At 53.1% G+C, this 24,108-nt stretch overlaps 1 protein-coding gene across 1 annotated transcript; it reads right to left on the bottom strand.

The window, feature by feature from the left end:
- Window positions 1-1,412: 1,412 nt before the first annotated feature.
- Window positions 1,413-23,175, bottom strand: TMEM273 (transmembrane protein 273). The gene is made up of 6 exons (XM_036461219.2): window positions 23,039-23,175; window positions 10,375-10,428; window positions 9,498-9,632; window positions 8,233-8,263; window positions 7,079-7,102; window positions 1,413-2,582 (listed from the first exon to the last, which is right to left on the bottom strand). Exons 1-6 carry the CDS (start codon window positions 23,082-23,084, stop codon window positions 2,558-2,560), a joined length of 315 nt encoding a protein of 104 aa, XP_036317112.1. The 5' UTR covers window positions 23,085-23,175; the 3' UTR covers window positions 1,413-2,557.
- Window positions 23,176-24,108: the final 933 nt, after the last annotated feature.

The raw sequence follows: 24,108 nt of genomic DNA, 5'->3' as shown, positions 1-24,108 counted from the left end.
ACATGTGTGTCTGTAACCCAGGTTACAAGCTTGAAGCTACAGGACGTGGGCTCACGCTCTCTCCAAATGCAGCCTGTGCTTTGGCTGCCTCGTGCTTGAAGACAAGCTGCAGACCTTCCCAAGACAGGCGCCTGGGTCCTCCACACCCGCAAGGACACCGGACCTAGGATGGCGGGGCCGAGTTGGCATTTCCCTCCCCCCCAAGTCTGTCTGTCCACAAGTCCTGCCTCTTCACCTCCACACAGCACCCAAACCCACCCTCCCTCTGCGCCTTTGCTGTCAGCATCCTGCCCAGCCACTCTTGCTTTTGTTTGGAGGGGGCCAGGGCTCTGAGGCTAAAGAGTGATGTTGACATGTCATAAATTACTTGAAAATCACAACTCTGATATTCTTACCTCCATCTGCTTGCTTGTCTACCTCTCAACTATTTTAAACTTGGATGATGAAAAAGGACATCATTTATTTACTTATGCAAGCCCCATATACTCTAGAATAGAATTTACGGTAGACTATATGATAATTCTCTGATATGTATACTTTTAACTCACATAAGAAGAGCACAAACACAAACTGATATAATTTTGTGTATGGATTTAGTGTATGTATTAAAACTAAGTTTGTAGATATAGAGATGAATACAGATTAATCTGTTCATCTTGCCAGATAACCTTCCCCAGCTCACCAGGTTCTGGCACCAGCACAGCCGTCTGCAGCCGCCTCCCCATGCAGGGCGGCTCCCTCTCTGGTGCTCCCGTGCCATCTGCCCCTTCTGCTGTGGCAGGGAGGACGGCCTGCCCACCGCAATAGGCTGCCTGGGACCCACATGCGCTCTGGGGCCCAGGGCCTCCTGGCTTATCCCGACCCCCGGCTTCTGCTAGCAGCTCCCCACGCACAGCCCGAGGCCATCGGAATGGCCTCACTGAAGACATCGCACCCAAGCACACCCAGAAGGTCTGCCCACCAGCACCTCCACCCCCAGGAGCTGGTCCCATGGCGAAGGGCTGTGAGGATAGGGGATGGGGGAAGGGGGCTGTAGGACTGCCAAAGAAGAGAGCCACTGAACGTGAATTCGGATATAACCCAGGAGACCCATCGCTAAGGGTCCCCAGCCCCTTTTGCCTCTGGGCGTGTCAGCCTCTATAACCTGAGGAGAGAGCAGTGGCCCCCACACTACTCTGTGCTCTCCACAGGAGGCCTTGTGGGAGGGAAGCAAAACCAGAGCCCAGAGGAGGAGCTGGGGAAAGATGGCAGATGTGGGACAGGAGCGGACCCCATAGTCCTGTCGAGTCCACAGAAAATGAAAGGGTTACTGGGCATTCTGAGGCATCGCCTTCCGTTCACAGGTGTCTCTACCTTTCACAACAGATATCTTCATTAAAATGCTGCCAAAGAAACAAATCGATGAGCAGAGGGCTTACACGATGGTTTATTCTCTTACACACAGAAAACTGGGTCTGACTGTGGCATTCCTGCTCTAGGTTATCAGTTAACAAAGGCTGCTAATGAGCTACATTGTTATCAAGTCAGATGTCCTGGGAATGCGGGCAAATTGGCATAACACAGCACTTCGTGGTGATGTAGCTCATGTGTCATCACACATGAGCAGAGTGGCCCAACTCGAGGAGCACCATCCACAGAACCACAGTGTCTGCTGAGGGCGAGGTGCAGAGGGCTCCTGCTGCAGCCACCAACGCAGTCACCATCACAGGCAGAGCCGTGTGGCCAGGGCAGAGCCGTGTGGCCAGGGCAGAGCCGTGTGGCCAGGGCTGGGCCCCAGCCTTCCGTTGATGGGAACAGTGAGATGTTTTCCGAGCCTCTCCATGACAAGGTATGCACACGGTAACAGTAACAGGCAGTAATCCTGTGAGTGGAACAGTGATCGCGAACACTGGAATAGCATTCTCCCAGGCACAGCATCGGCTTTCCCACGCAATCCTTTGCTGACCCGCCATGAGGCTGCCCGGCTGCCTGTCAGCCTGTGGCCTGCGACCTGTCCTCTCACTCCAGCCCAGCTTGCCGTCTCTCCTTTGGAAGATCAGTGCTTCATCTGTAGGAGGAGAGACTGCCTCACGGTCTCCGGGCATCAGGGTGCCTGGATGTTCCTGGGGGAGTCTTCTGGCAGCTGCGAAGGTGAGGCCAACAGTTCTGGGAAAAGCTTTCTTCCTGTGGCCAAGATGCTGGTGCTTTAGACGCTGTGTCTTGAGTTTGGTTCTCATTCCCTGAGCACGCTCTGTGGGGAGGTTCCAGTGACGTAGAGTCAACGCCACCATGGAAGTGTGAGCAGCTCAGCGTGGCACCACGGCAGGCAGAGAGGCTGACCGGCTTCCATTCTTCCTCACTCCTGGACGCAGTGCTCATGCCTCCCTCTACGGTGAGCTTCTTGCAGAAGGGAAGTCACACTTTCCTCCAGGACGAGGGCATGAAGGACTCTGTTCGTGCTATTATTTGCCCGGATATTAAAGTCCATCACCAGCTTTGACATTCAAATTCAAGACGTTCCCACGCTGCCATGGATGGCTGTCTAGACTGCCAAGCCCCGCCTGGAGTGGCTGCGCATTCAGAGTTCGATCACTTGTGCCTCTCTGAAAAGGAAGAGAGCCAGGGGAGACTTACTGACAGAGGGACCATGCTGTAACTAAAGTGGCATAAGCTTATGTGACACACAGTTACACAGCAAAAGGGTCATCAGCACATCAGCGAGGGCATTTCCTCTTGCAGCTCAGTGAGGAGAGTCTCAGGTGGGGCTCCCCCTGAGGCTGTTTCTGCTACCAAACCAAGACCACACACCCCACCCACCTTGATGACAAAAAGGGAAGAAGCCATTCCCCATGGGTGATAGGCACATTGAAGGAAAGAGCCACTTTGAGAACTTGAAGAGTTTGAAAGATCTGGGCAGATACCAAGAGGAATAGTAGGACAGACCTGCGGGAATGTAATCAGAAAGCGATACCTTCAAGTCTGAAGCACATGCTGTAACGGAGGGTGAGGTATGCTGTGCTTAGTGCATCAGCTTTGACCGAGGGAACAGCAGCATAAATATACATTGAGTGGCCAGATTATTGTGATCTCTGAATGCATACTAATCTGGTCACTTAGTGTATATCCTATATAATAAAAGGCTAATATTCAAATTGTCCCCTTGACCAAGGGTTTAACTAGCAGGCAGACTGGCTAACCGCCCATGTCCCTTCTCCCTGGCCAGGCTGGCTAGACCCCACCCATGCATGAATTCATGCACCAGGCCTCTAATACACACACACACACACACACACACACACACACATTGAGTGTGTGTGTGTGTGTGCGTGTGTGTGTATTAGAGAGGAGAAAGCAATTACAGGCATAAGAATTGGAAAGATCTACAGTTTGGCATGGCATCATAAAATTTAGAACATGATAAAGGTGACAAATAAAATATCAAGAAGGAAACTAATGCAAACAATAACAGTATCCAATAAGGCAATTGCTACAATAGTAACCTGCAAAACCCATCCAAAGCAATCAATCACCAAGGAGGAGAGAGTTAGGAAACTCCATTTACAAAAGCAACAAAAAATCAAATATTTAGGAATAAACAGAAATGGAAATGTGAAAAACCCATGAGAGTAAAATCTGAAAATTCTTCTGGGACACACAAAAACAGATTTGTAATTACACACCAATATCCTGAATGAACATAGATGCCAAAATCCTTAGCAAAATATAGGCAAATTGGATTCAACAACATATTAAAAGATCATACACAATGACCAAGTAGGATTTATTCCAGAGATGCAAGAATAATACAATATTCTCAAATCAATAAACATGATACATCACATAAACAAATTGAAAGACAAAAAACACATGATCATATCAACAGATGCAGAAAAAACATTCAACAAAATCCAACACTTATTTTTATAAAAACTCTTAGCAAAGTGGGAATAGAGGGATCATACCTCAACATAATAAAGGCCGTATATCAAAACCTACAGCCAACATCATACTCAATGTACAAAAACTAAAACCATTTTCCCTAAGAACAGGAGCAAGATAAGGATGTCCAATTTCACCACTCTTATTCAATGTAATTTTGGATGTCTTAGCCATAGCAATCAGACAAGAAGAAAACATAAAAGGCATTTAACTTAGAAAGAAGGGAGTAGAACTATCATTATTCACAGATGACACGATATTGTACATAGAAAACCCTGAAGACTTCACCTACCGGTAAATACTACTACGGACCCTCCCAGTGCATGAATTTCGTAAACCGGGCCTCTAGTTTATAACTAAGATCTGGAAACAGCCCAAGGGCCCATCAGCAGATGAGTGGGTAAAAAGCTGTGGTACATTTACACCATGGAATACTAAGCAGCAGTAAAGAAGAAGGTTGGTGGAGTGGATGGGGTGAGAGCAAGACCCTGGGGTGTGCGTGCTCCTCAAGCTCAAAAACACAGTTACACCGAGGGATTAGGAAGAAAACATGAACACGGCACACAGACTCAATCCAATGTCTCTCACTGTGTCAAACTGGTAATGCGACCACAAAGAGAAGTAAATTTAATTTGGACACAATACTCTGTGCACACAGAGGCTGAATTCTTAAATAAAAAAAAAGAGGAGCTGTAAAGGAATGTTCACGTTACTAAGCAAGTGTGCAGCTGTGCACTGTAACCCTGGCAGTGGGAGTGTTATATGCTACAAATGAGTGAAAGCCTTCATATGGTTGAGAAGCACGGTTCTCACTCTGGAGGAGGCCAGGGGAAATATAAAGTAAGAAGAGCTTAGGAAGAACCTTAAGGTATTGAGTTCGTTATTTTAATAAACATTTCCTGACTGTCCACAGAGAGGGTGTAGAAGCAGTAATGCCTTAGTAGCTATGAGCACACATTGGGCCCAGACCTTGGTTTCTGAAAACTACTCCACATTAAGAAAAGGAAAGGGAGGGAGGGGTAGAGGAAGGAGGGAATCGGAGGAAGGGAGGGCTGGAGGGAGGGACCCTGGGGGAAATGGGATTCCAGTCTGAGCAGGGACAGCACAAGGTGCACTGGAGATACTGTGTTGTGTCCAAGTCTAGGAAACGCTAAGTGCCTCAGGGGTCCTGTAAAAGCCACGAAGAAGTGACTTTACTGGATAAACTTGGGATAATTAGAGCATAAGAAAGATTGATGATGGCAATGAGTTAAAATGCATTGAAGTTCATAGGAATTATGTTCAACAACTGGATAAAAGAAAATGTGTTGGGGGAGAAAAATTCCTCCTTTGTGAATGCCAGCTATTAAGTGTGGAAGGAATGCTAAAATTAGAAACTCAGAATTTTGTAATTCCTATGCAATAATTGATTCAAATGTAAATCGTGAGGATGTTAAATCACTGGGTGAGGAACTGTTGGGAGTCAGGACTCCAAGGACCACCTTTGACCGTTGACTGGTTCCCAGGGGAAGCTGCCCTCTGCACTATGGAGTCGAGCAGGTGCTTCCCTGACCAGTGAGCAAACAGCCCCACCCACAGAAGGGCCTGGCCTGGGTGCCCCTGAGGCGGCACCACAGACGATACAAATGTCCCCTCTGCAGCAGTCTCCACAAAATTCTCAGTCTGGATTTACTCAGGAGGACAGAACCTAACAAACCAGAAATGGGGCTTCAGATGGGACAGGCGTGGTACTTCCAAATGACAGCGCCTTAGGTGCTCCTCAGAACGTTTAAACACTGGCTGCTCGGCATCTACTCTGGCACCGCCCTCTTCCCTGGGACCGCCATAAAAACGACAGCAGCCAACCCCACAGAGCTGTCTGGTGTGAGTGAATTAAAACGACAGCTACTTTTTGTCAGATCTGCAAAAATATATTTTTTTGGTGTGCTGCAGAATTTTAGTAATTATTTATGTGCCATGAGATGAAAAAGGCTGGAAATTTCTGGCATGGGGGGAAGCGGAAAGGTTGTCCAATTACGAGAGAAAATAAAATGAGACAAAATAAAATGCAATGACGCTGGCTTAGGAAAACAGAGCTATAAAAGATGCTTTTAAACCATCAGAGGACTTTGCATATGGGCTACGCAGTAGATGATACTGAATTACCACTCATTTTTCTAAGCACGTTCATTACGTGGTGATCATGTGGGAGGTAGATGATAAGGCATGTAGGAATGCAATGCCCTGTGTCTGTGCCAGTTGTTACGTGGAGCAGAAGAAATAGGTGTATACAGAGAAGACAAACGGCAAATGCTAACCTGTGACTCTAGATGAAGGGTGTGTGTCTGTTTTTATTACTCAGTTCTTTCAGCTTTGCGGTATGTTTACCATGTTTCCCAACAAAGGAGAGTGAGCGCAGTGGGCAGTGCATGAGGACTGGCCAGCAGGCCCAGGGAGTGTGAGCTTGAACCGAGAATCCGGATAAACCCGGGGGAGGTGCCTCCTTCCTGGGGAGCAGGTGCCTCTGCAGGACCCCTTGCCCCTGCAGGCCTTGCCCACTGAGATCCCAAAGCAGAAGTGAAGATCCAACACCAAACTGAGAGCTTGATGACACAGAGAAAAGTTTGGAATTTTTTTTCATTGAATGGAGTAAATTGGCTAACTGCTTGACAGGCCTCTGTCAAGAGGAGGTCTTGGTAAATAAAATTTAAAAATCAATGGCCTGAGCAGTATTGCTCAGTGGTTGAATGTTGACCTATGAACCAGAAGGTCAAGGTTCAATTTCTGGTCAGGGCACATGCCCGGGTTGTGGGCTCAATTCCCACTGGGGGTTGTGCAGGAGGCAACCAATGAATGATTCTCTCTCATCATTGATGTTTCTATCTCTCTCTCCCTCTCCCTTCCTCTCTGAAATCAATAAAAATATATTTTTAAAAATGATCTATGTTGCAAAATGCAGTATTCTCAGCTCTAAGCAGGCAAATGCCCCACAGCTTCATTTTACATCTTGCTAGGATTTCCCACACATGTCCCTAAAAGATGCTGGTTCCTGGTCTCACAGCCTCCCTGGCCCAGGACGCCTGCCATTGGCCGGTGGCAGCTGCACTCTCATGGCGAGAGGACAGCCACCACGGCCGGCCTGTCTTCTCCCTCAGTCAGTGCTGACCTGCAGCCAACTCACCTTTCGGAGAAGTTGAGATTTGAGCTGCAAAGCAGAAGAGCAGGGTAGACATCACTCACCCTACTAGTGATATGTTCTGATAAGTGACTTAGCACGTCGTCCTGGTGGCAGAGCGCACCTGCAGTTTTGCTGTAAGAGCTGACCTGCTGTCCTTTAGTCTAACTTCTCCCCACTCAGCCTAGTGACACTTCAGAACCCTGAGCTGTGCCTCCCTTCGCTCCGAAAACCCTGCGCTGTGGGGGCTCCCGTAGGACCCAGGCCAGGAGCAGTTCCCGCACGGTGAGGGCCCGTCCCAGCGAGGCCCAACCCCCCACTTCTCCTCCTTCGCTTCTTCCCTCCTCCCTCCATCACCGTGTCCTCCTGCGGCTGCTGTCCCTTTCCCTGACCCGCAGGCACAGGGGTTGCTGCTGAGTGACCATCGGCCACCTGGCCTGCATCGTGAAGTCGCCTCTCCCAGCTCTGGCATGTCAAAATGATCCAGAACACGCACACACGCATGATGGAGCGTTCCCTCTGACAGGTCACACAGCCACAAGAAACCAGGAAAGCAGGGCTACATGCTTGTGCTGCACCGGCCACAGCAGGTCTCCCCAGACTCAGATGTGTGTCCGTCATTTGTCACACATGGTCACAGCCTCTGCGCCCACCTGCTGGTGGCCATGTGCAGACACGCCACAGGGTGAATGGCGGGCATGGTGACACCTGACATTCCTGTGAATTCCAGTTCTAAGCTGTCTCTGCAGCAGAGTCTGCGACAAACTCTGGAGACTTCCAGGTGCCCCGGCGTATCCAAAACTAAGTTTCCCTCACTCAGAGCCCCAGCCGGTGTGGGGCATCTGGCTGTCCCAGGGAGCTGGCTCACCACGGGGGAGGCGAGATCACTCTGCCCGGCTCCCGTCTGAGCGTTCCCTCTGTGGTCCGGACCTGGGGAGAGTGGCCCGAGGCCTGCAGCAGGTGCCCAGTGCCAGGGGCGGGTGAGCCTGTTTGGCTACTACACCCTCTCAGGACACCCGCCCACACCAGAGGAGCAGGGGGAGGGGGCACAGGTGCATCTTCGTCCCCAGGAAGCATTTCGGAAAGGGCTGGGCTGCCAGGCAGGGCGAGAACAGAGAACAGATGAGCAGGAGGGAGGCGGTCCTCCAGCGCAACCTTACCTTGAGGCTCTCTTCCTTGGCGCGATGGTATCTAAACAGAGAGAGCGGGCGTTAGGAAGGAGGCGCTGTGGTCCCCGGGCAGCTTGCTCAGTCCAGGCACCGGGAAGGAGCCAGAGCCAGCTGGACTCGGCAGGACTGAGAGGCTCCCTGGGTGGGCCACTGGGGCAGTGGTCTTGAGCTGAGGGCTCTGTGTGCCCCCCGCCCCCTCCTCCCTGCCAGCACTGCCAGAGCCTCTGTCCAGCTCCTGCCCAGGAGAACTCAGAGCTCAGCAGGCAGGTAAGGCAGAGCCTTCCCTAAGCACTGCCCTGGCCTCTTCTCCAGCTGCGGCCCCTGGAGCTTGGCCCTCAGGGTCTGATGGGCACCTGCTCTGTGATGACGAGGCTGCTGCTCTCCCTCCTTCCTTGTTCACAGGGATACAAATTCAATGGCAAACAGACTCCCATGGCAAATGGAGCCCCTGGTGCAATTCGCCACACTAGCATCTCATCCTGAGAGCTGCTGCTCCCCTCTTCCTGGCCAGGCACCTGCGCCCCACGCCTTCGGCATGTCTTCACAGAAGATCACCGAGTTTTCCGGAGACATGCTGAGGCATCTTCTTCCTCACCCTCAGGAAGCCTCAAGGAAAACCGCACCGTCATGCCATTATCCCTGACATGGGCGTGGCTCTTGCAGGCCCTGCCCCGAGAAGAAGGGTGTCAATCACTGCTGCATTCTGCCATCAAAAGTCACAAACTGCCCCGGCTGGTATGGCTTTTTGTGTTCCTTGCACCAAAAGTTTGCCAGTCGATTCCGGTCAGGGCACATGCCCAGGTTTCGGGCTCCATCCCTGGTAGGCGGAGTGCAGGAGGCAGGCAATCAATGTTCTCTCTCCCTCTCTCTTCCTCTCCCTCTAAAAAAATATTTTCAATAGCCACACACAAACTGATAACTCCGTGTCTGCGTGCGCTGTGCCCCGCAGGACACTGAGAACCGAAGGATCCTGGACCGAGGACTCCCCGTTTCTAAAAAAATGCAACTGGCCACACAGTCCCCTTCCCACCCACCAGCCTCACTGCCCCGGGATCACGTTCATCATTCCCACCCAGGAAGCCACTAAGGAGAAGAGCCGGAGACAGACAGGCGGGATGGGGTCACTGTGTTTCTCTGCACCCGTGGTTTCCAGTTTGTCTCTACCAAGCGCTCCGCAGTGGCCCTGGTGCCCTGTGGGTGGCTGCCGGGAACCATCCTTGTCGGGGACGGAGCCGGGCTGAGCGCCATGTCCTTACCGTTGTCTCCTGTGCATTTCAGGTCCGAGGAGTCGTAATCGAACAAGTGCTTCCTGATCATGCAGACCTTCAGCGCCAGGAAGCCCGCCGAGATGGCCACGCCCAGCGCCGTCCCGATGAGGGCGTACTTGATGTCTGAGGGAGTAGACATTGAACGATGGCTCCAAGGGTCACCTCCTGCAAAGGGCTTCCAGGCGACCGTCACATTCTGGACGAAGCCCCAGGTCATGCGTGTGGCCCACCGAGGCGACCTAACCTCCCTAAACTCTCCGGAGGGCACAGGCTCCGGCTCCTTGACCCAGACCCTCCTCTCAGAACACCACCCGGGGCTCCCCTGCTGTGAAGCCTCTTCCGGGGGCCAGCAGTTCATTTCCCCGGCCTCCTCAGGCCTCCTGGCTTACACGTCCACTAGGCCCTTTGCGAGCTCTGAAGGCAAGGGGATGCGGCTTGGCCCGGGAACCTGCTGGCCGCTGGGGAGCTCAGGGCTCCCTCTAGTGCTGGAGACAGGGCTGGGCTGACAGGAGGCCACTCTCCACAGGTCACTGCCTGCCCAGTGAACTCTCAGAGGGAGAGGAGCTGATTGTACAGAGAGAGTGCCCTGGGCACAGAGCAGGGCCGAGCCTGCGGTGGGAACCAGGCTGTGGGCAGGGTGCTGGCGCTGCACATCAGAGTGTGGACAAAGGTGGCCCGAGGACTCACGTTCCCTTTGAGGACGGGCTCTTGGGCAGGACAATGTCGGGGAGAGAGCTGTACTAGCCACTCGGCAGGCCTGGTGATGAGGTGAGTGCCGCCCTCCTATGTGTGACAGCTGCTAAGAGGCCAGCCCGCAGCCCCACCCGCCTCACCTCCCAGGCAGAACAGCTGGGCGGGCACCTACCAATTTCCGTCCCAGTGGACTTGTCTGTTGCCAACACCTGAGCTCCTCCAACATCTGCAAAGAAAGGAAACCCTGAGTCTGTTAAAGCAGAACTGCTCTGTGAGCAGGCCTGTCCCCAGCCACCGGCTCCCGCACGGCGGGAAAGCCTGCTGCAGGGACCACTCCTCCGGGGCTCAGAGGTGGCCCTGGTCCCCTCCTGGCATCTTGGAGTCCTGCTGGAACGTCAGAGCCCCTCCACACCCAGCCTGGAGAGAGGCTCCGCGATGCAGTGCAGCCAGGCTGAAGCTGGGACAGAGAGAGAAGACAGGACACAGGTCAGAGTGAGTGAGGTGAAAAGAGCAGAGAGCTAGGAACCCAGAGACACAAGGAAACATGCGCACGGGACACGCGGAGGCTGCGCCAGCTCAGCCTGCAGGCCGGAGCCGGGGAGGCAGAGGGGGAAGGATGTATAGTGTCCAAAGGCTTGGCACCCAGCACCCTTCCGCAGCCTCGCCCACCAGTGATCTGGACTCTCAGCTCCTGGCCCTCTCTGGCAGGGAGCCCATGGCTGGGACTCGGTTTAACCCCTATTCCTCACCCCAACCCCATGCTCCACCCCGAGCCCGGAGGCCGCCTCTACAGCCTGGGCCCACACTGGCTCTCCAGGCTGTCCTGCCTCCGGCCCAGGGTCAGGGACTGAGTGAGCGCCCTCCCCGGCCACTGCCCTGACAGCTGCAGGCACTCAGGCCGGCCACGGCCCTCCCCAGGAATCCCTGCCGGCCAGCTGCTGGAGGCAGCCTTCCCTCCTGGAGGAGGAGACCCTGCAGGCAGCCCTCCCTGCACTCTGTCTCCGCCCTGAGCTCTAGGGAGCCCCTGTGTGAGGTCCATGCTGAGCTCGCTAGCCTGCTGACCCCACGCCTGCCTCCTGGGCCTTAGACCAAGCGCTGATCTCCCAGGCTCTGCAAGCGGACGGAGGAGGGAGGGCCCTGGGGGGCCGGCCGGCAAGCACAGCCAGGCTCTCAGGGCTCCCACGGTCAGATCCGTGAGAGACACGGGAGGAAGCCAGAGCCACTGCCCTCGGGAGTCTCTGGGTTCTCTGCAGACAGGAAGAGGGAGCTCAGCATTCAGAGGACAGGCTCTCCAGCCAGGGGAGAGTCCCAGGGCTGAGCAGGAGCTGGCTGGCCCAGGGCTGGTCTCCCCGGGGGCAGGAGGAACGAGCCGGCCGGCAGACACACGCACGGTCCGCACTGAGCCAGGAGCAGAGGGGAGCCAGGCGAGCACTGCCCTTGCTGCTGCCTGGAGCAGGCCCCAGAGGCTGCCTCTCCCGGGGGAGGGGGAGGACAGGGGGCACTCAGGTTCCAGGGTGGCCTCGCCCACGCAGTGTCTGCATGTGCCCAGGTCGGCCCTGGACTCAGGAGCTCTCGCCGGGCACACACCTGAGGCTCTGCCTGCCAGAGGCTGCCTCCGTTTGCTAAGGTGACAGCGGCACTTGTGGCTGAGTCTAGGGTCTCTGCTTCTTCCTCATGCCCCTTGGGACATGCTGTTGTCAGAGAACCTGATACTCTACCACCAATTCCCCTCCTTCTCCCCCCAAAAAACAGCTGGTTTCCAGCCCCCTCTCTGCAGCCCCTCCCACCTCAGTCCTGCTGAGCACTGCCCACTCTCTGCAAGTGCTTCCCCACAGGAAGGAGCCTCCTGCAAGAGGGAGTGTGGGAGGGCCCGTGGCTCCCTGTGTCCGGCTTCCCCGCGGGAAGGGCGGCCAGCAGGCCTGCTCCCTGCTCCTGAGCGAGAGCGAGAGAGCGGACGGCGCAGCGAGGCCTTGGCCATCTCACTTGGAATCTGACCTCGCAGAGCCGCCCTGACATCTAGAGCCCATGCTGTGCACCCCTGTTGGGCCCGCCCGCAGTGGGGGCGCACTCTGCGGCACCCCAATGGGCAGAAGCGGCTGTGTGGCTGCAGCGTGGCACCGTGGGGCAGTGGGGCAGTGGCACCGTGGGGCAGTGGGGCAGTGGTGTGCCGCCATCTGCGCCCTCACCGGCTGCCCTTCTGTGCGATGCCTCCTGTCCTAGGGGAGCTCTTGTTCTCCTCTAAAGGCCCGAGTCTCTGCTGGTCCCGGATCACCCGGCCTCCCCGTCTGAGGACGGAACACCCACGCTCCCGGTGGGACGCAGATGGACACTCCTGCAGCCTCTGGGGGCTGTATCGGAGCCGTGGTCCAGGTCCCAAGCCAGGGCCCCGCTGGAGGGCGGGGAGACGGAAGTGGGTGCCCAGTGAAAGGGGACAGCACAGTTCTGCTTCACACACAGTTTGACCCTGGCCTCACTTTTCTCATCTAAAGATGGGGTATAAGCCCCTCCCATTAGAGAGGACTCCCCAAGGCAGTTCCCTTTTCTCTGCCGTTTGCGCAGAGCCCCCCTGAGACCTCAGCTGGCGCGGGGGTCCCAGAAGCCCACAGGCCTGCTTCTCTCATTGCAAGTCTGGGCTCCGGGGTGCCAACTCCACTGTCCCTCCCTCAGAGCTCATGGATGAGTCCTCTTCTCAGAAAAGCCAGGCCAGCCGAAACCGGTTTGGCTCAGTGGTAGAGCATTGGAGTGCGGACTGAGGGGTCCCAGGTTCGATTCCGGTCAGAGGCATGTACATTGGTTGCGGGCACATCCCCGGTGGGGGGTGTGCAGGAGGCAGCTGGTCGATGTTTCTGTCTCATTGACGTTTCTAGCTCTCTGTCTCTCTCCCTTCCTCTCTGTAAAAAATCAATAAAAATATATTTTAAAAAATTAAAAAAAAAAGAAAAGCCAGGTCAGTGTCCCTTCTCCCCCCCCCTCCCCCTGTGCCCACGGGGGCTCTCTGGCACACGAAGCCCAAATGAGGCAGCCGTGGCCTGGAGGGGCCGGAGGCCCGGAGCAGGATGCTGGGCCCCGGGGGCAGGTCTGGGCTCTGCAGCTTCTGCTGCCGTGGCTGCTGGGTTACACAGAGCCTCCTCTGGACCAGCTTCGCCTTGCAGACCCCAGACTCCCTGTCACAGCCCAGGAACCACCTGGAGTTGCTCTTCCTCGATGCCCTTCCGGCTCGTTACAGAGACTGCAGCTGCCAAACCTCACATGGGCGGGTCGCCCATCCGCTCTGCTGACCTTGCTTCCTCTGAAGGCACAGAGGCCTGGAGAGAGCCACAGCTGCCCTAGCTGCGCAGTCTCGAGTCAGAAAGCAAAGGAAGGAGAATAGCAAAGCAGAGATGCTCTGAGGAGGCTGTGGCGTCCTGGGACACGTCCCTGTTGCCATGGATGCAAAGAGGACACTGGACCAGCCAGAGCATCCTCCCACCCCAGCTCAGCTCCAGTTTCCTGGCCAGCAGCAGGGGTGCCCAGCAGATGGCAGTGCGTAAGGAAGGCCACGCATGGACCTGCTAACACTGGCAAATGCACAGCCATTAGCCACGCAGCCTGAGGGGTCGGAGGTCATAGGTTAAAAGTGAAAGGACAGGTAGGATCTGGTGAAGTGTGTGTGTGGGTGGGGGGGGGAGGAGATGGGGACAGGCAGGGAAGGGAAGGAGTCCAGCAGAGGAGGGCAGGAGCCAAGGCCAGGAGGCCTGGGGGCACCAGGGCAGTGGGATAACGAGGCAGTTCCAGGGTCAGCGGAGCGGGGAGGTGGGAAAATTAGGCTTTTGGGGCTTTTCAGAGAAGGGGGTGCTGCCAGCCAGGACAGGCCCGGGGAGGAACTGGACACCAGGGAGATGGAGGGCCAACCCGGGGCCAGGAAGCACAGGAAAAGCCTCCAGGCCAGAAACAGCTTCAGAATTACAGAAAACCATCAGTACCAAACCCTGTGCTGGCTTCATTTTTCCTGAGCAATCTGTGCTAATTAATTCTTAAAGACTCACACCTGGGCTTCAGTATGCAGCTTCAGGATCCAAAAGGATCGGCCCTTTCCCAGGCTGTGGAGGGCAGACCCAGACCGGGTCCTCCGAGGAAGCCGCCCCTGCAGGGCCGTGCTGGCTGGGAGGCCGTGACATGCAAAGTGTCCCGCCTACAGAGCTCAAGGCCTCACCTGGTCCGGGCTGCTGAGCATGGGAGGGGCCAGAGGGGCTGGCCACCAGGGGAGCTTGAGACACAAGCACCAGCTACACTCACTAGCGGGGGTTCGCTCCTCTGTGTCCCTCTCTGCGGGGACTAAAGCGCCCCCAGGAGCCCTCTGTGGGAGGAGGATGGTGCCTGGAGCCAGAACATCTGATCGGGTCCCTCACTATCCAGCAGACCCAGGACTCCCAGCTCGAGGCCCCGCCCGGCTGCCACCGAGCCTGCCCAGCCCAATAGCTGTGAGATCCCTGACAGTGGGCACGGACAGAGGGGTCCTCCACACGCTGGAGGCGTGGAGATGTGGAGAGAAGTGCACAGGGAGGGCAGCTCTGGGGAGGAGGGCGGGCAGAGAGGAGGCAGGCCCCCATCCAGGGCCTGGCCTGGATGTCAGGACAAGGTGCAGAGCCCAGCAGAGGCCTCTAGAGGGCTGAGGCCTGTGAGTGGGAGAAGGTGAGAAATGGGGAGTGAGACAGGGGAAGGAGAAGGGGAAAGGAAAGAGGAAAGAGAAAGGGGAAGGGAAAGGGAAAAGCAGGGCAGGGCAGGGCTGCCTCCTGGGGACCATAACCCTCACTTCTGTGGAAGCACCGGCAGATACTGTGCCCTCTCAGGGTCCCACACCCTAATGGGCGGTTGAACCCCACCTGCTGGTCTCTACAGGAATCTCACATGGGCACTGGGGTGGGGGTGGGGGCGGTGGGAGAACGGGGCACAGTGATCCAGGCTGCCTGCAGGTCACACTATGTCCTGTGGCTCAGGTGGAGCCTAGGAGGTCTCTGCTCTCTGTGGCCTCAGGTCCCCTCGGGCGCCCTCTCTGAAGGTCCGACAAAGTGAGACACAGCTAACGCAGTGCTGAGAGGGCAATTTATAGCACTGAATGCCATTTTTACATGAGAAAAGAGGAAATCTTAAATTAATAATCTAATATTCCACTTGAAGAAACCAGAAGAATATCAAATAAAGCCAGAGCAAGCAGAAAGAAGTAATAAAACAAGAGCAGAAATCAATGAAGATTGAAAGCAACAATAATAGAGAAAATCAGTGAAACAAAAAACTGGTTCTTTGAAAGCTTAATCAAAGTGGCAGACCTGTGGCAAGATTAATAAAGGAAATAGAGAGAAGACATCAATTACCAAGATCAGAATGAAGCAGGGGTATCACCACAGACCCTGCAGACATCAGGAATGGAAAGAAGGAAATACCATGAACAACTCTACATACATAAAAACCTGATGACTTATATAAAACTCCTTAAAAAGTACAAACTGTCACAACCCTGGCTGGTGGCTCAGTGGGTTGGAAGGTCGTCTGGTGCACCAAAGGGTTGCAGTTGGATTCCCAGTCAGGGCACATGCCTAGGTTGTGGGCTGCATGCCTGGTCCCAGCGCATATGGGAGGTAACCAATCGATTTTTCTCTCTCCCCTTTCCTCTCTCTAAAATCAATAAAAAACAGATCATTGGGTGAGGATTTTAAGAAAGAAAAATTTAAAAAAGTACAAGTTATACTAACCCACCCAATATGAAATAGATGCTTCAAATTTAGGAAATTGAATTCATAATCTACAAATTCCACCAAAGGAAATCTGCATCCCTAGAGCATTTTGTGGTAGAATTCTAGCAAATGTTTAAAGAAAAATTAGCACCAACACTCTACAATCCCATCCAGAAGAGAGAAGAGGAGGAAACACTCCCTAATTCCTTTTATGACAACAGCATTGTTGTAACCTTAAAACCACACAAAAACAATGCAAAAAAGAAACCTGCAGACATGGTCTCTCCTGAACACAGAGCCAAAACCCTTACCAAAACATTACCAAATAGAATCAACATGGTAAAAGGATTACACGTGTGACCAGTGGAGTCTCTTCAGGGATGCAAGACCTGATCAATATCAAGAACCTAGCAATGTACTCCACTCTAGTAACCCGCTAAACAAGATACACACCGCACAATCATATTTAGTGAGGCAGCAACAGCCTTTGACAGAATTCCACACCATTCATAACAAAACTCTCTTAAAACTAGAAATAGAGGAAAACTTCTTCAACTTCTAAAAAAAACACAAACACACTCACACACAAACCACAGCTAGTATCATACTTAATAGCGAGAACCAAGATAATGACTCAGTAAGTTCACGGACAAGGCAAAGATATCAGCCATCACCAAGCTTCTTCAACGTAGTACAGAAAGGTCCTGCCACCCCAATGAGTGAAGAAAAGGAAATAAAAAGCATGCCATGTAGAAAGGAAGACACACTGTCCCTAGGTGCAGATGACACCATGGTCTATGTAGAAAATCCCAAGATATCTAAAAAATAACTCTGAGAACCATAAGTGGGTTCAGCAAGGAGCCAGGTGCAATACTGACACTTACATCGATTGCATGTCTGTGTACTAACAATCACACATAGAAAGAGAAAGCACAAATACAACACAATTCACAGTCACTTAGAAATGCTTGGGTGCAGGTCTAATAATACAGGTACAGGTTTCCTATGGAAAACTCTATTAGGCTGATAAGAGAATTTTTTTAAAAAAGTAATAAATGGAAATACTTACGAAATTCATGGAAAATATGTCAACTATCCCCAAATTGATAAAGAATTAATGTAATTCTATCAAAATCCAAGCAAATTTTTTGTTGTTATAGATAAGATTCTTGAAGGGTAAAGGAACAAGAATTGTTAAAAACTTCTTTGAAAAGAAGAATAATGTATGAATTACTCTCCCATCTTAAAACACATATACCTACAGAAATCAAGATTGTGTGTTATTGGCTAAGTACCAGACACATCTATATACATAAAAGCCTAAATGATCCTTACAAAGGTAGCTATGATGTGCACTGACCACCAGGGGGCAGACACTCAATCCAGGAGCTGCCCCCTGATGGTCAGTGCGCTCCCACAGCCAACCTCCTGCAGCTGGTCAACCTTCACAGTCCCTCCCCTCTGGCTGGTGGCCCCAATCTGCCCTATCAATGGGCAGGCCAAGGGACCAAACCCATGCATGAGTTTGTGCACTGGGCCTCTAGTCTATATCTATAAAAGCCTAAGCAACCATTCGGCTATTTGACTGTTAGACCAGTACTTGTGACGTTCAATGGCCTGTGGGGATCAGGCCGAAACCGGTAGTCTAACATCCCCTGAGGGGTCCCAGAATGCAAGAGGGCACAGGCCAGGCCAAGGAACTGGTGCACAAATCTAAAGCATGATCCATAAAAATATCAGTAAATTACACTTAATTAAAATAAAACATTTGGCTGTGAAAGCCCCTGTGAAGAGAATGAAAGACAAGCTATGGGACTGGGAGGACATATTTGCAGATCATATATTTGATTAAGGACTCATATGGAATATATTAAGAACTCTTAAACTTCGGAACTTAAAAAAAGACAACACAAAATTAAACACACACACACACACACACAAGCAATCCAATTAGAAATTGAGCAAGGTCATGAAGAAAAGTCTCCTCTATCAGGAGATCTCCTCGATTCCCGGGGCCCAGCTCCTCCTTCCCCAGGCTGCCTTTCTGAGAGAGAGACCTGGGTATTCTGCCCTTGTGGCACGTTTGTGGAGATTTGTTACACAGAAAAAGAAACAATTCATCAAGAGTTCTCTCTCTCTGGAATCCGCACACCATCTGAGCCATCCTCTTGGCAGGAACCTGGAGCCGGGAAAGCTGTCAGGAAAGATTTTTACAAAGATCTCAGGGACCTCTGAGCCAAGGAATAAAGTGATGACTTTGACTTGTAAGATAAAAACGAATTTAATTCTCTTCACCCTGCCTCTGCCATCTTTTCATTATAAATTAAGGGGAGAGAAAAGGCTGTTCTCTTCAATAACTCTGGCTCTTTTAATGAAGGATGTTTTAGGCAACTGGAACATAATTAAAGTGATATTGTATTTCTTTTATTAACGTGATTATAGTAATGCATAGATTTCAGCGGGTGCTATTCAACAGATTAAAATGGAGACAGATGGCTGGCATTTGGGTTGGAATTAGAGTCCATAGAAATATATCACATGCCAGCTTTTCAAAAGGAAGGTGCAGTCCAGCCGGTGGCTCAATGGTTAAGCGTCGACCTATGAACCGGGGGGTCATGGTTCGATTCCTGGCTAGGGCACGTTCCCAGGTTGCAGGCTCGCCCCAGTGTGGGGTGTGCAGGAGGCAGTCAATCAATGATTCTCTCTCATCATTGATGTTTCTAAACTCTCTCCCTCTCTCTTCCCCTCTGAAATCAAGAAAAATAAAAAGGAAGGTGCAAACCTCTAATAAAATGTCTAGAAATTTTATCAGGTGTTTTCAATTGCTATTCTTAGAGCAATATCTTAGCAAACTTTAAAAATATTGATCGTTTGATGGTTAAGTTGCAAATAATTATTTAGCCTTGTGACAAGTACAAGCCAAAGCCTCATTGTAAGTCTCCTGTCATTGTGCCCAAAGCACCAGCCTCTCTCTGACTGGCGCCCTGCGGCTCCCCGTGTGCCACTGCAGGGCGCGGGCAGGGGGCCGTTCCGGGTGGAGAAGGGAAACCAGAGTCCAACCCTCAGGATGTGGTGCAGCCCCACGGTTCTGTGAAAGTGTCCTGTGAGAGGACAGGATGGACGCGTCTAAAACACCAGCGTCGAGAAAGAGCAAGGCCGAGCTGTGAGGTTATAGAAGGCGCAGGGCGTGGCTGCCCCGTGCCGGCTCCGCGGCTTTGGCTCCAGTGCAGCGCAGCGAAGCTGCACAGGGCGCCCGCCATGGGTCAGCCGGGGCCACGGCGGTTATGTAACAGCATCTGTCACTGCTACATTTCCTGAGCTGTTCGCTGTGCTGTGGTTATGTAAGAGAGTACCTCCGGAGAAATACACAGGAATGCATTTAGGGGCTAAAATACAAGAAATAAAATAAAAATAAAAAATAACGTGTGTACAACTTACTTTCAAATGGCTCAGGAAGAAAGTTCCCTCTTTCTCTCTCTCTATCTCTTTCTCTCTCTTTCTCTCTCTCTCTTCCTCTCTCTCTCTCTCTCTCTCTCTCTCTCTCTCTCTCTCTCTCTGATAGATTTGATTATATCACATTTAGAGACTTCTGCAAAGCAAAGGATGCCACAAAGATAAAAGATAAACAACATACTGAGAGGAGATATTTGCAAATATTTGCAACACATGGCACAGACAAATAATTAATATCCAGAAAAAATACACAGAAGACCAATAACCAAATAAAACTAAAATGAAATATACAGAAAAAGGAACCTAACTGTGTGGTAAATATAGGAAAGTGGTTATTCTCATTAGTAATCAGGAACACATAACCTGAAAACTTGGCAATAACATTTTACAATCCTCTCATCGGCAAAACACGAGCAGTCTGATCACAGCGAGTATGGCTGGGTCTGTGGGGATAGAGAGCCGGCCCTCCCGACGGGAAGCAATTTGGCAACAACCAACACAGTGCACACCATGACTCAGCATCGCCCTCCCAGGTGCACCCCGGGACCACACTGCACCGAGGCCGGGCAGGACCCGGGGGCTGGTGGGGGAGCTAGGAACCGCCTCAGCCCACCAGCAGCGGGATGGACAGCCACGCTGCTACATGTAGTGTCGGGACAGGACACAGGCAGCTACAGCCGGTATGTCTGGTTCATTTGGTCAGAGTGTGCTGTGTGCACCCAGGTCACGTCTTACCACCTAGAACGTGGCACAGGAAGGATGTACAGCCAAACCCAGGCGCCACGGGCCAGGGGAGGAGGAAGCAAGACAGAGGAGGGAGCCAAAGGCTTCACCTCCATCTCTGATGTGGTTTCTTTGCTGAATATGTCAACTTATCATCTAGATTAGGGGTGTGGAACTCAATCAGAGAAGGGGCCAAAATCTAAAATCCAGCCTAAATCGCGGGCCGAATGGTTTACTGAACAGTCATAAACTGTCATTGTGATGGAAACGCAGCGGAGTGCAGTGATGACAGCGCGGTGCGGGCCACATTGCAAGGCCTGGCGGGACGGATTTGGCCCGCGGGCCTTGTGTTTGACACATGTGATCTAGATACTATTAAATACACTTACCTTTAAAACAACCAAAGTTTTAAATGTGTTCATTCATTCATGATGTTGGGCCCATGAATGTTTGTTATATTTTTAAAGTATTTTTAGCCCTGGCCTGTGTTATAGGGTCACAGGTTCAATTCCCTGTCAAGGCAAATCATGAGTCTCTCACACGGATGTTTCTCTCGTTCTCTCTCTCTCCCCCCCTCCACACCTCCCCCACACACACACATACACATACTTCCTCTCTCCCTTCCACTCTCTCTAACAATCAATGGGGAAAATATCCTCAGGTGAGGATTAATAACAAAAAATACCTTTAGGATATTAAAAAACTGTGTTTTAAAAACTCTCCAGTTGCTGTGTGTGGGGTCCCCTGATGCCATGGGGGTGCCAGGCAGAGATGCTCCTTTCTCGCGGTCCCTGAGGCCTCACCCACTGCTCACTCTGCCCCGGAGGGACCGGCTGGCACCAGTCCTCCCGGGCCACTCATTAATAAGTTGTACGGGGTGACCCGGTAGGTTCCTCCCACCAGCCCAGAGAGGAGAAACCCTTTCCCTTGCTGCTTTCAATGGACTGCCTTGCTATTTTATTTTGTTCACAGAAATTTATTTTGGAATTATGGATATATACGTTCATTATGAAAAATTTCAATACAGAGAAACTAAAAAAATGCCTGATCCTCCTATTCATGGAAAGAATAAAGGTGCTATTACCCTCTGCCAGTCAGGTTTGGGTGAGGTGAGCAGACAGTCCCCAAACAGGCGTCGTGCGCCTGCCGGGCTGGCCGTGGCACTCTGTGCGTGAGGGCCCCTGAGGGCTGTCTTTCACTCAGCACCCCGGGCAGCGTGTGAAGCCGCAGAGCATGAGGGGCCGCGCCGGACTCCTATGCTCACTGCTTGTTCCACTTTCCCTGTGGTCAGCAGTGCTATTAAATATTTGGGGAGCTTTGCCCCATTATTTCATTAAGATAAACCCTGAAGTTGCGATTTCTGGGTTATTGCCAGATTGCCTTCTGGGAAGGTTGGATCAATGCGTTCCCTGAGCATCCACTGGTGAATGTGCAGCTCCTGTCAGTGCTGGCTGCGTGCTGGCTGCTCTGCAGGCGGGACCACGCGACCTCCCTGCCCAGCCCTGGGCACGTGCTGTCAGCATCCTCAGGTCACAGACCAGCGGAGAGGAGTGGCCTGCCCTCTCTGAGCTGCCCGGTCAGGCCAGGGTGGCTGCTCAGGGGGGTGGAGCAGAGGCTCACTCCTACCCTTCTCTGCTAGGAGTTCTGCAGGCACCACCGGCTGGGTGCCGCGGCCCAGTCCCAGTCCGAACAGCCTCACATAAACGCAGGGAGAGCGGCCCGCTGCACAGCTGCTGCGGGCGCTGAGCGAGCGCAGGCGGCGTTTACCGGGGACTGCAGCCTAGCGGACCGGGGAAGCACCGAACCTTCCTTTCTGATTGGTGAGCTCGAGCATTGTGAATGCTTACTACCTATTTGTAGTTATTTGTGTAATCTGCACATTTCCTGGGTGAGTTTCTTAAACCTAACTTCCGTTCCCGCAGCACAAATGACCTAAGTAGGTGGAAAGCAGGAGCGGGCTAGAACCGCTGCCATCTCCTGCCGCCTCACTGGGCTCGGGCTGCCTGCGGGCCCAGTCCTGCTCGCTTGGCTCACCGTCCCTCGCTGCCACTGCCCGGGAGTATTCCCACGGGTACATGTGGTAGGTGCTGCGCTGTCTGTCTGTCTGTCAGCTTTCCGTGGGGCTTGCTGCCAGCTTCAGAGACCCTTCCTGTGAGTCACTGTGGGCCGCCTGCTGCCTCTGAGTCCTGGCCCAGGGCTCGCTCTGGGAGAGCATCCTTGTCACATGAGGGTGCCGTGCCTTATTCAGAGGGAACGTTGCTGGCAAAGGGGATTTGGCCAAGTTGCGTGGCTCTGGCCCCTCTGCTGCCTCCCTCTAGCGTCTTTCTACGCCCTCTGTGCCTTCGCCTCTGCCGCTCTCGGCTTCTTCCTGTGTCACTGGCTTCTGCTGCTCCCTCCACATCTGGCAGCGCTTTTCACGGCCTCTGCCTCTGCCTGGTCCTTCCCTGAGGCCCAGGGTCAGAGGTGACTGAGAAGCGAAGGTGTCACTGCGGCAGCGGCCGCCTCCCTTCCTGGCAGACGCTCCCCCCGCCTGAATTTTCCCATCTTGTGGAATTATTTTGATTTGACTTGATTAAATTCAACGTAACGTGCACACTATCCTCAAAGATAAGCACTATCACCTGTTCTATTGGTTCAGAAACTGCTGTTCACAGGCCTGAGGTTTGCTGCTGTCTGTGGGCCACGGAGCAGCCCAGGGTCACAGCCAGAGGCATCTGGGTCCCAAGCAGAGTGCTTTCTGCCACGTGACCCTGCCCAGTCCTCCCAGGCCTGGGAGCACTTGTGAGCTGCAGCTGGAATGAACCAGACAAGAGCAATGCTCACTGTCCATCGAGTGAGCAAAGCCATCTGTCCACAGGGACACAGCCATGCTTCAGGGACTGGGCCCCAGCGGGCAAAGTCTCATCCAGTCCCCCCACTCCCTGCCACCCTCACCACACCCTCACTTACTCAGAAGGAGGAGAAGGGATCTCAGCAGGCCGGCCGCCCAGCCCATGCTGGCTGCTCCAGGCTCTGCAGAGCAGCAGGCTGTGTGGCCCGAACTCCTGGGGCCTCGGCCAAGCCCACTGACGGAAGAGGAGGAAGCCACTGCCACGCCCACTTAGTTCCTCTGCCAGTGGGGAGGGCTGTGCCCACAGTCAGGCCCCCTGGGACTTGTTGGGTGCTGTTTTTAACCAGCACGGTCTCCTGTAGCCCTCCCACACAGCACAGGGCAGAAAGACAGCTGGGTGCAGATTCCTGCCCAGACACCTGGCCTGGGGTGGGGAGGGGGGTCGTGGATGTGGGCAAAGGCCTCTGCCTGGCGCCCACCTCCTGCAGGGTCAGTGCCTGCCTTCAGGAGGTCAGGAAGCTGCCCTCCCGGCCCACAGTTTGTGTGCCAAGGACCCCTTTACTTTAAATTCCTCACATAAGGAAACCAGCTAATACTGAATGCAGTTATAAAAATGTGCGTCCCACCGTGGGCAGACTGACAGCTGTTCCACAGATGACCTTTACTTTAGCTCCATCACAACGCTTAGTTGGTGTGTGGCTCCCACAGTCCACCCAGCGGTGAGCACCAGGGCGGGGCTGTGACACTGGCCGCCCACAGCCCGTGCTCCTCGCACTGTGCCCTGTGCCCGGTGCCCGGTGCCCTGTGCCATGCCCCATGCGCAGGCACCACCCTGCCCAGGCCCAGCCATCAGCAGGGGCGGTCAGGTCACCGGGTGGCCGTGTCTGCTCCTCCTGAGCTCACAGGAATGGTGGGCATGAGGGAGCGGGCTGTTCAGGAGAAATGTAGTGGCTTCATTTTGCTGCCCTGAGAGTCCATCCCCCTGCTCACCCTCAACACACACACCCCCAGACACACACACCCCCAGACACACACACACCCAGACACACACACCCCCAGACACACACCCCCAGACACACACACACAGACACACATACCCAGACACTCAAACACACCCAGATACACACATCCCCAGACATAAACATCCCCAGACACACACATCCCCAGACACACACACAGACACACACAC

Source organism: Pipistrellus kuhlii, unplaced genomic scaffold, assembly GCF_014108245.1.
Source record: "Pipistrellus kuhlii isolate mPipKuh1 unplaced genomic scaffold, mPipKuh1.p scaffold_m20_p_35, whole genome shotgun sequence".
Lineage (NCBI taxonomy): Eukaryota > Metazoa > Chordata > Mammalia > Chiroptera > Vespertilionidae > Pipistrellus > Pipistrellus kuhlii.
The sequence above is the reverse complement of the archived record's forward strand: the minus strand, read 5'-3'. Positions and strand labels throughout refer to the sequence as shown.

What these genes read in the sequence shown, in the direction of transcription:
- TMEM273 (XM_036461219.2), bottom strand. Translation starts at nt 23,084, where the DNA reads ATGGGCTGGGCGGCCGGCCTGCTGAGATCCCTTCTCCTCCTTCTGA. An exon ending in ATCCCTTCTCCTCCTTCTGA is followed by an intron (nt 10,429 to 23,038) that starts GTAAGTGAGGGT and finishes CTTTCTTTGCAG; the next exon opens with ATGTTGGAGGAGCTCAGGTG. An exon ending in CCAAGGAAGAGAGCCTCAAG is followed by an intron (nt 7,103 to 8,232) that starts GTAAGGTTGCGC and finishes TCTGCTTTGCAG; the next exon opens with CTCAAATCTCAACTTCTCCG.